This window comes from Entelurus aequoreus, linkage group LG01 (genome assembly GCF_033978785.1).
Source record: "Entelurus aequoreus isolate RoL-2023_Sb linkage group LG01, RoL_Eaeq_v1.1, whole genome shotgun sequence".
Classification (NCBI taxonomy): domain Eukaryota; kingdom Metazoa; phylum Chordata; class Actinopteri; order Syngnathiformes; family Syngnathidae; genus Entelurus; species Entelurus aequoreus.
The window spans coordinates 3,872,925-3,885,056 of record NC_084731.1 but is presented as its reverse complement, the minus strand read 5'-3'; the positions used below and the strand labels follow the sequence as shown (position 1 = coordinate 3,885,056).

Below are 12,132 nucleotides of genomic sequence, written 5' to 3'. Positions count from 1 at the left end.
TCCAAATCGCTGCCGTTGTGTCCTTGGGCAGGACACTTCACCCTTGCCCCCGGTGCCGCTCACACTGGTGAATGAATGATAGGTGGTGGTCGGAGGGGCCGTATGCACAAACTGGCAGCCTCGCTTCCGTCATTCTACCTCAGGGCAGCTGTGGCTACAAAGGTAGCTTACCACCACCAGGTGTGAATGAATGATGGGTTCCCACTTCTCTGTGAGCGCTTTGAGTATCTAATAATAGAAAAGCTTGATATAAAATCTATTCCATTATTATTATTTATCATTGGTTTTTAAAACGCTTACAAAAAGTGGGAGCCCAAAAATTTACTGTGGGAACTAATTTTTTTGACTTGATGGGGTCCCTGGGACCCCATTTTGAAAATTCCTAGGGCCAACACTGATGGAGTATTGGTGCGTGCAAAACAGCAGCAGGCGGCTGTGGCCTGCGGGCCGGTTCTAATACTAATCAAATATCATCATTAATTTGCGGGCTGAATCTGGCCTGCGGGCCTTGACTTTGACACCCCTGGTCTAACCAATCCAATGTCTCCCTGCATCGCTCCACTTCTTCACTTCGTAGTTTACATTCTTAAAGGCCTACTGAAAACCACTACTACCGACCACGCAGTCTGATAGTTTATATTTCAATGATGAAATCTTAACATTGCAACACATGCCAATACGGCCGTGTTAGATTAGTAAAGTGCAATTTTAAATTTCCCGCGAAATATTCTGCTGAAAACGTCTCGGTATTATGACGTTTGCGCGTGACGTCACGGATTGTGCGGACATATTGGGACAGCATTGTGGCCAGCTATTAAGTCGTCTGTTTTCATCGCAAAATTCCACAGTATTCTGGACATCTGTGTTGGTGAATCTTTTGCAATTTGTTTAATGAACAATGAAGACAGCAAAGAAGAAAGCTGTAGGTGGGAAGCGGTGTATTAGCGGCCGGCTGGACTCTTACCAGGAGGACTTTGAGTTGGATAGCAGACGCGCTACCGTGAGTACAGCTTTGGCTTCCAAACATTTGATCGCTTGCCCGTACGTGCGTGCCGCTATGTGCATGTCACGTACGTAACTTTGGGGAAATATATGTGCTGTGTGAACTTTACGGAGGTGAACGGTACTTTGGGCTGTGGGATTGAGTGTGTTGTGCGGGTGTTTGAGTTGTATTGGCGGGTTATATGGACGGGAGGGGGGAGGTGTTTGTTATGCAGATTAATTTGTGGCATATTAAATATAAGCCTGGTTGTGTTGTGGCTAATAGAATATATATATATGTCTTGTGTTTATTTACTGTTTTAGTCATTCCCAGCTGAATATCAGGTCCCACCCGCCTCTCACAGCATCTTCCCTATCTGAATCGCTTCCACTGCCCTCTAATCCTTCACTCTCACTTTCCTTATCCACAAATCTTTCATCCTCGCTCAAATTAATGGGGTAATCGTCGCTTTCTCGGTCCGAATCGCTCTCGCTGCTGGTGGCCATGATTGTAAACAATGTGCAGATGTGAGGAGCTCCACAACCTGTGACGTCACGCTACTTCTGGTACAGGCGAGGCTTTTTTTATCAGCGACCAAAAGTTGCGAACTTTATCGTCAATGTTCTCTACTAAATCCTTTCAGCAAAAATATGGCAATATCGCGAAATGATCAAGTATGACACATAGAATGCACCTGCTATCCCCGTTTAAATAAGAAAATTTCATTTTAGTAGTCCTTTAAGATTCAGTAATCACAACAATTTATTGCAACTTTCTCTTTCTGCCACAATTTTATAACAACAAACCCCTAAAAAAAACCTGCACTTTCCATTTACAGCTTTTCGAAGTAGGGTTGGAAGCACAATACTGCATGGTACTGATAAAGCATGTACCCCGGGGGGTCACACACAGCGTCCCCAAAAACACGCCACCCTATGGGGGTGGCGTGACTTAGATAGCAGATAGCAGACGCGCTATCCGACGATAGCCGCCGACCGCATCGATGATCGGGTGAAGTCCTTCGTCGCGCCGTCGATCGCTGGAACGCAGGTGAGCACGGGTGTTGATGAGCAGATGAGGGCTGGCGTAGGTGGAGCGCTAATGTTTTTATCATAGCTCTGACGAGGTCCCGTAGCTAAGTTAGCTTCAATGGCGTCGTTAGCAACAGCATTGCTAGGCTTCAACAGGCGGCACAGCATTAATCGTGTAGTTACAGGTCCAGTGTTTGGTTCGGTGTCTCCTAATAGTAGTATTGTTGATCTTCTGTCTATCCTTCCAGTCAGGGGCTTATTTCTTTTGTTTCTATCTGCATTTAAGCACGATGCTATCACGTTAGCTCCGTAGCTAAAGTGCTTCACCGATGTATTGTCGTGGAGATAAAAGTCACTGTGAATGTCCATTTCGCGTTCTCGACTCTCATTTTCAAGAGGATATAGTATCCGAGGTGGTTTAAAATACAAATCCGTGATCCACAATAGAAAAAGGAGAAAGTGTGGAATCCAATGAGCCCTTTTACCTAAGTTACGGTCAGAGCGAAAAAAGATACGTCTTGCACTGCACTCTAGTCCTTCACTCTCACGTTCCTCATCCACGAATCTTTCATCCTGGCTCAAATTAATGGGGTAATCGCCGCTTTCTCGGTCCGAATCGCTCTCGCTGCTGGTGTAAACAATGGGGAAATGTGAAGAGCCTTTCAACCTGCAACGTCACGCTACTTCCGGTACAGGCAAGGCTTTTTTTATCAGCGACCAAAAGTTGCGAACTTTATCGTGGATGTTCTCTACTAAATCCTTTCAGCAAAAATATGGCAATATCGCGAAATGATCAAGTATGACACATAGAATGAATCTGCTATCCCCGTTTAAATTTAAAAAAATAATTTCAGTAGGCCTTTAACTGACATTGTCAAGAGTATTTTATTAATTAGTGGTTGTGTTCAGTTTAAAACATAAACTTAAAAGATCCGATCTTTAGTTGGGTGGGAGAAAAAGTGTGAATTGTCTTCTCCTGATGGACCAACATTTGCTTTCCTTTTGTCAAATGGTGAAAGGAGTAGAACATTCACGTTGGCGTTAAAAAGAGCTCAAAGTTGATGAAAATCACAGGCATGATGTCTCGACAAGATATCCTCCCAAATGGCAGCAAGCAAACTGTCAAGCTTCTTTCTGACATCAAACGAGGAGGAGTAAAGCCTAACAGGACACAAAATGGCTGCTGTGAATGGACGGAGCTGCGTGGCACGGCGTGTAAAAGTCCAAAGAAGAAGGAGAAGCCAAGAAGGAGCGGTTGATGCAAAGAGGGAGAGCAACCAGGCAGTGATCAGTCACTCCAAGCCTGGCCTCTCGGTGGGGGGTTGAGCTCGGGGCGAGATCGCAGGCCTGCTGCCACGCCGAAGCCTTCACAGGCACACAGCGACAGATACCATGCTGCTGGCACCGGGTCGCCGTTCTGATTCATCTTGTCCTCACCCGTGTGACCTCCTCCTTTGCCACATTGCTCTTCATGTCGCACCATTGGAGCTTGATGCTGTGATGCATCGTATTGCTGATACTTTCTTTTGTTTCTTCATACTTTTTGTTTCTTTTTCTTATTGCACTCTATATTCTCCGTTTAACATTGCGCCGATACAAATAAGTTCCATTTTACACACTATGAGACATTTCACTGCAGTTATACATGAGATAAATCAATTAGATTTTTAATATGTTCGATATTTAACAGCGGTTATGCATACGAGATAAATAACGTTCTGTTTTACGAACTAAAGGACATTTAATATAGTTATAAATATGATATAAATAAAGTTCAATGTTACAAACTTGTTATACATACAATATACAGTACAGGCCAAAAGTTTGGACACACCTTCTCCTCATTCAATGCGTTTTCTTTATTTTCATGACTATTTACATTGTAGATTGTCACTGAAGGCATCAAAACTATGAATGACCACATTTGGAGTTACTTACTTAACAAATAAAGGTGAAATAACTGAAAATATCTGCTAATCTGCTCTGATTACTGTTTTGCACACTCTTGGCATTCTCCCAATGAGCTTCAACAGGTAGTCACCTGAAATGGTTTTCACTTCACAGGTGTGCTTGAAGCTCATCGAGAGAATGCCAATAGTGTGCAAAGCAGTAATCAGAGCAAAGGGTGGCTATTTTGAAGAAACTAGAATATAAAACATGTTTTCAGTTATGTCACCTTTTAGAATGAGAAGGTGTGTCCAAACGTTTGGCCTGTACTGTATATAAAGTAAAATTGTACATATTAGAAGATATTTATCAGCGTTTGTGCTACCATCCATTTTTTTACTACTTGTCGCGGGGGGTGCTGGAGCCTATCCCAGCTGCACTCTGGCGGAAGGCGGGGTACACCCTGGACAAGTCGCCACCTCATCACAGGGCCAACACAGATAGACGGACAACATTCACACTCACATTCACACACTAGGGCCAATTAAGTGTTGCCAATCAACCTATCCCCAGGTGCATGTCTTTGGAGGTGGGAGGAAGCCGGTGTACCCGGAGAGAACCCACGCAGTCACGGGGAGAACATGCAAACTCCACACAGAAAGACCCAGAGCCAGGGGATCGAACCCAGGACCTTCTTATTGGGAGGCACCAGCACTAACCCCTGTATCACCGTGCTGCCCCATTCACACACAAGTACAAGATAAAAAGGTTCAATTTGATCAAATATAAGACATTTAACAGCGGTTATACATCCAAGATAAGTTAGTTTGGTTATATATACGACATAAATTAAGTACATTTTTACCAACTACAAGACATTTAACAGCAGTTACACTCCAAGAAAGTAACTACAATTATATTTTACATATAAATCATTTCAATTACAGGAACAATGAGACATTTAGCAGTTTACAAACTTCAAGACATGTAATAGTAGTTATGCATACAAGTAAATAACTCAAATATTGCATACTACATTTAACAGCTGTTTTACATACACTATTTTGCCAAAAGTAATGGGCCAACCATCCAAATGATCAGAATCAGGTGTCCTAATCACTTGGCCACTTAGGCATGGAGCTCAGTGAATTCCAGCGTGGAACTCTCATAGGATGCCACCTGTGCAACAAATCCAGTCGTGAAATTTACTCGCTCCTAAATATTCCAAAGTCAATTGTCGGCTTTATTATAAGAAAATGGAAGAGTTTGTGAACAACAGCAACTCAGCCAGAAAGTGGTAGGCCATGTAAACTGACAGAGTGGGGTCAGCGGATGCTGAAGTGCATAGTGCAAAGAAGTCGCCAACTTTTTGCACAGTCAGTTGCTACAGAGTTCCAAACTTCATGTGACTTTCCAATTATCCCACGTACAGTACGCAGAGAGCTTCATGGAATGGGTTTCCATGGCCGAGCAGCTGCATCTAAGCCATACATCACCAAGTCCAATGCAAAGCGTTGGATGCAGTGGTGTAAAGCACTCTAGAGCAGTGGAGACGCTTTCTCTGGAGTGATGAATCACGCTTTTCCATCTGGCAATCTGATGGATAAGTCTGGGTTTGGAGGTTGCCAAAAGAACGGTACATTTTGGACTGCATTGTGCCGAGTTTGAAATTTGGTGGAGGAGGAATTATGGTGTGGGGTTGTTTTTCAGGAGTTGGGCTTGGCCCCTTAGTTCCAGTGAAATGAACATTGAATGCTCCAGGATACCAACACATTTTGGACAATTCCATACTCCCAACCTTGTGGGAACAGTTTGGAGCGGGCCCCTTCCTCTTCTAACATGACTGTGCACAAAGCAAGGTCCATTAAGACATGGATGACAGAGTCTGGTGTGGATGAAATTGACTGGCCTGCACAGAGTCCTGACCTGAACCCGACAGAACACATACTTTTATGAACGTTTGTATATACCAGGGGTGGGCAAACTCTGGTCTGCCGGCCACATCCGGCTCGCCAAATATTAAAATAGAATTGAGCAAACATCTGTTTTGAGAATGGCCACAACAAAACTAAGACTAGACTTCGACACAGTGGCAAAAAAAAAAGGGTTATCAACAACACTGCTCCCACTAAAAGAGAATGTAAGTGTGAACCCTGTAATACCATTTTTATGTTTCTTTGATGTTCTGATGTGATATTTTTGTAAATAGATGTATTATGAATAAAATAGCCCATGTTTGAGAAGCCTACTCTTAGTTCCAACAGATATGATATGCTTTGAAATGCATCATGTGTCCGTCTGTCAAATATCAAAAGCCAATGTGGCCCCTAAGCCAAAACGTTTGCCCACCCCTAGGGTGTAACGGTACGTGTATTTGTATTGAACCGTTTCGGTACGGGGGTTTCGGTTCGGTTCGGAGGTGTACCGAACGAGTTTCCACCGAACATATTAAGTAGCCGCCTCCGCTTCCTTCTGCCTCTGTCTCTGTCAGTCCTCTACACAGCACCCAGCATTGTCCCACCCACACAACCATCTGATTGGTTTCAAACAGAGCGGTAACAGCCAATCAGCAGTACGTATTCAAAGCGGTAACAGCCAATCAGCAGTGTGTATTCAGAGCGCATGTAGTCAGTGCTTAGCGTTTAGCAGGTAAGCATCAGACCGCGGACTCTCCCCAAATTATAACAAACACCTCCCAGTCAACTACTGGTAACATCACTATGAGCCCGTTGACTTTCTAGAAACATAAAAGGCAGCGCAGCTCGCTCGCAGTCCTGGCTTGAGGTGAAGGCTAATTCGCTTTTAGCGTAACGTTAGCTCATTTTGCGGTGTGTGTGTGTGTGTGTGTGTTACGGACAGCAAAGCCCTGTCTGTCTGTTATTTCACTTTACCTTTTTCTGTGTTGATTGAGCTGTGTTGAAGCAGCAACAAAGGACACCATGTTAAATGAAGAGTTTCTGTCTCTGATAGTTGATATAATAATGTAACTGCATCATTAAGCCTACATGAATTCCATGGTGTTCAGGGATGAATAGTCTCTCCTATTGCTATTGTACCATTTTTTCAGCTATAGTTACATTAATCATTAGTAATGGAGCAGCCTAGTTTTGAATGGCAGAGTCCCTATTTACATAATAAAAATCAACTACAGGCTTCCCAAATGCTGTAATAAATTAAGCATGATGAGTTGACTTGAAACTGTTTAATGTTGCACTTTTTATATGTAGAAGAAAAGTTTTGTCATTTTATTTAATCTGAGCAACAACTTGAGGCAGTTTAATGTTGATTAACGTGGGCAGAATTATTATAGTGTTCCCAATGTTAAAAGGAGAAAGCCATTGTTTACAAATTTGGTAAATAAATAACCAAAAAAATTATAATTTGTTGTTTTCTTACTTTACCGAAAATGAACCGAACCGTGACCTCTAAACCGAGGTACGTACCGAACCAAAATTTTTGTGTACCGTTACACCCCTAGTATATACAGTAGGGAAGGGACTGATATGGCCCCATTCCTGTGTGGATCTCGAGGGGAGGAAAACGGGGGTTAATTGTTTAGCAATGCAGTCTGCTGAAAATGATGGAAAGTGCCACTCTGCAAAGCAACTGATGCTGTTGGAGTTGCCACAAAACACATTTTAAGACATTCAACACTCTATGGCCATCTGGCGGCTAATGTGGAAAGTGCACCCTCCCAAATCGTCATTTTTCATGTGTCAGGTAAACCGTGACTTTGTACAAAATAAATTAGTTGAATTTAATGTACAAACAACATAATTATGTTCAGTTATATATACAAGATAAATGAAGTAACATTTTTACAAACTACAAGACATTTGTAGGGGAAGTTATACATACAAGATAAGTAACTACATTTTTACAAACTACATTAAACAGCTGTTTTACATATGATATAAAGAAGTTAAAAATCCCAAACTATAAGACAGTTATACATAAGACATGAATAAAGTAAAATTGTATAAACTAAAATACATTTTGTGGTAGTTTTACATCGCATAGCTGTTTTACATGATATAATTAAGTCCAATTTTACGAACTATGAGACATTTACCAGCATGGATCCATGTGGATGATTGATCATCCTTATTACGTAAAAGAAGAACATCTGAGCGTGTGCCTCCACTAATGACTTACTCATCTTCATAGCAGCCAACATCAAAATTCATCTGGCTTTTTGCAGACCGTTCAGACACCGCAGGCAGAATGATCAGCTGCGGTGGAGCGATGAGTTTGTTATTTATTTGAGCCACGCCACCTCGCTGATAGCTGCTCTTTCTTAGTAACTACCTCTTGGCATGTGCCCCCTTTTTACCCACCCCGAATTCTTCAAAGTCATCTCCAGACTCAACCAGCTTCCTTCATTCCATAACACTGACTGTTGAACGTCAGTCGGCTTCCATTAGGATCAGCCTGTGCTGGTCATTATCCGTCAATTAGTTCCAGTGAGGAACATGTGCAGCCTCCTAGATAATGTTTGTGGGGCAAGCTGCTCAAAATAAACGTGCAGCCCAACACAAAGCTGTGATGATAATTGGGGAAGCCAGAAGGACCTGACAAACTAATTCTTCTTTTCCCACAAGGTTGTTCTAATGCACTTCAACAACACCCAACTTTTTTCTTGGGACCCACTACATAATGTATCAATACACAGAATATAGACATAGTTCACATCAATACACAGTGTACATACATACAGGTGCATGTCCCCAGCAGGCACAAGACATTGATACAACGTTGATTATAGAGATTATAGATTATACACTTGTAAAGAACATAATGTCTTATTTTATTCTGATAGAGTGATTGGAGCACATACTTGTTTGTCACAAAAAAACATTCATGAAGTTTGGTTCTTTTATGAATTTATTGTGGGTCTACTGAAAATGTGACCAAATCTGCTGGGTCAAAAGTATACATACAGCAATGTTAATATTTGGTTACATGCCCCTTGGCAAGTTTCACAGCAATAAGGCGCTTTTGGTAGCCATCCACAAGCTTCTGGTGGAATTTTTGACCACTCCTCTTGACAAAATTGGTGCAGTTCAGCTAAATGTGTTGGTTTTCTGACATGGACTTGTTTCTTCAGCATTGTCCACATGTTCTCAATGGGGTTTAAGTCAGGATTTTGGCAAGGCCATTGTAAAACCTTAATTCTAGCATGATTTAGCCATTCCTTTACCACTTTTGATGTTTTGACGTGTGTTTGGGGTCATTGTCCTGTTGGAACACCCAACTGCGCCCAAGACTCAACCTCCGTGCTGATGATTTTAGGTTGTCCTGAAGAATTTGGAGGTAATCCTCCTTTTTCATTGTCCTATTTACTGTCTGTAAAGCACCAGTTCCATTGGCAGCAAAACAGGCCCAGAGCATAATACTACCACCACCATGCTTGACGGTAGGTGTGGTGTTCCTGGGATTAAAGGCCTCACCTTTTCTCCTCCAAACGTATTGCTGGGTATTGTGGCCAAACAGCTCAATTTTTGTTTCATCTGACCACAGAACTTTCCTCCAGAAGGTCTTATCTTTGTCCATGTGACGTCAGGACCTAATTCAACAAGTTCTCAATGTTGTTTTTAAATGTCTCGTGCCTGCTGGGTCAGTAATTGAGAAAATAGTAAAAAAAAAAAAACTCAATAGATTTCAGTTAAAACTAATAAACCAATTAAAGGCTGGGGACATTTTTACAGGTCATTTTCTTAATTGGATCAGTAGTTTACAATATTCAACTTCTGGACAATTGCAAACATTTTACCAGATGCTGAATTGGTGGACTTTACAGTCCCTGCCGATGTCGTGGTTGCGCCAATTCACACACATTTGACCAATCCACACACATTTGACCAATCCCCGAATTATGCACGTCCACACACTTTCTGCAATTCTAATGTTTTTACCGATCAAATCTGTTTTCTGAGCAGCGTTCAAGCGCACACGTCAACTGTCTGATCAAAACATGTTTGTTTTGGAACAACAACATGTAACACTATATCAAGTCTTTATTATCAAATGGTGGAATTGCTGTCCTCCTACACAGCTCAGACCTACTTCTTGTTCCTGTCTACTGTGCTAAGCCTTCTGTGTAATGTAGTATATAAACATTTACTTCCTAGTTTGTATGTATTTATTTATTTATTGAACCTTTATTTATCCAGCGTAAGACAATTAAGAACAGAATTTCATTTACAATGCTGACATACCAATGTGGCTGCATTAACATTTTAGAGATGTTGAGGTGTGATGATAATCTCTCATTTGCCAACAAATGATACATCACTCTCAGCAGTTCACAAATGCTATTAACATGCGGGGGTGAATGTGTTTAAACATAAATGAATGTTTAAGATGGACAAACACTTTTCAAATGTAAAACATACAGAGAGAATTTCTGCAACTTATGGACGACAAAGTAGACTTCCCGACACTAAAGAAGTCTTTGGTGGTGTTTCTTTCTGTAATTATGATTAATTGTCTCTGTCTGTCTGTGTTGGCCCTGTGATGAGGTGGCGACTTGTCCAGGGTGTACGCCGCCTACCGCCCGAATGCAGCTGAGATAGGCTCCAGCACCCCCCGCGATCCCGAACGGGACAAGCGGTAGAAAATGGATGGATGGATGTTATTATTATTAGTTACAGTGTAATTAATTACAACAGTACAGTAATTTACAAAGAGGTCTGAGTACAGTGTGTGCTGTGTGGTATAAAACGAGTAAAACATCAATACAGTATTCATTTTACAATTTCTCTTGTAATCATGTGCTTTTCAATGTTAAGGTGACAAGGAACACTTAAAACATTAATAACAAATTAATTAAATCACAATTTCATTCAATGTTATTGAAAAAAATAAGCTTTAAAACATTGCAACTTTCAGAAAACAAATGCCACAAATTCAGGCATTTTCAAAAAAAGCCTGCAAAAACCTGGATGTACAGGTTTTTTTAGTTGTAATTGATTGATTGATTGATTGATTGAGAAGTTTATTGACATCTTAAAGAATTGAATCCATGTAATGCTTTAAAAAGGCAAATGGATGGCACAAAAAGCCAAAAGGCTTGTTTTCATTGTGGTCCATTAAATATTCATCACATTTGATACATTCAATAATAAAAGATAAATAACCTGTAACATGTATGTAACAAATTACGTTTAAAAACTGATCAATTAGGTTAATTAATACATGTCCGGTGATTTAAAAAACAATATATACCAAAAATGGGCGGGCGGGTGGGGGGGGGGGGGGGGTTATATACACTATGTACATTAAAGTTAAAAGTTAAAGTACCAATGATTGTCACACACACACTAGGTGTGGCGAAATTATTCTCTGCATTTGACCCATCACCCTTGATCACCCCCTGGAGGTGAGGGGAGCAGTGAGCAGCAGCGGTGGCCGCACCCAGGAATAATTTTTGGTGATTTAACCCCCAATTCCAATCCTTGATGCTGAGTGCCAAGCGGGGAGGTAATGGCTCCTATTTTTTATAGTCTTTGGTATGACTTGGCCGGTACATGACACTATGTACATGACTATGCACATGTTGACTCCAAGAGTGTAAGCAAAGTCTTTGAAATGATTATCAAATCGAGAAATACATTCTTGAAATATTTTGCTGTGTGCAACATATAAGATTGTCCCTTTATAAACTGAATCAAAGTAGATAGATTTACAATAAATCTTATTTATATCAAACTTTTCAAATATATTTTGACGTATTTAGATGCGACCCAGTGCTACTATCATCAATATAAATGCTAAGTGTATCTTGGTGTTGTTTCAGCAATGGTACACCAGCACCATGAACCTTCTGGGCACGTGGCTCACCGACCGCATGGACCTGCAGCTGCACGTCTACCAGTTGAAGATTCTCATCAGAGTTGTCAAGGTGACTATTTCACAATTTTCTTCACGTTTAGTCTCTTATGAATATGCTTTTCCTCATTGATTTGCTACATGCTGTACTGTAAAGTGTAGGAAATGGGATTTTTTTCTCTCACCAGGATGAGAATTAGAGTGTGATTTTCCCACACTGATAACATGTTAAGCTTACAAAATGATGGCTGCTAATTGTGTACCATGTGTTTGTGCAAATATATTGACGGTGAGCTGGAAGACCTCAACACTGTTTTAGTAATGAAGCCGGCGTGTGAACGAAAATGTCATCTAATGAGGGGCCCATTCCACCAGCTCAAAGCTCTATCTTTGCTAGCGACA

At 41.2% G+C, this 12,132-nt stretch overlaps 1 protein-coding gene across 4 annotated transcripts in view; it reads left to right on the top strand.

Annotated features, from left to right (window-relative positions):
• LOC133647083 (calcium-dependent secretion activator 1) overlaps positions 1-12,132 on the top strand; it is a 316,166-nt gene that overhangs the window by 298,034 nt on the left and 6,000 nt on the right. For all 4 annotated transcript variants that reach the window (XM_062043190.1, XM_062043199.1, XM_062043182.1 and 1 more), the window contains one exon: positions 11,699-11,803. In XM_062043190.1, coding sequence (XP_061899174.1) covers positions 11,699-11,803 — 105 coding nt within the window. The remainder of the gene's footprint in view (positions 1-11,698; positions 11,804-12,132) is intronic.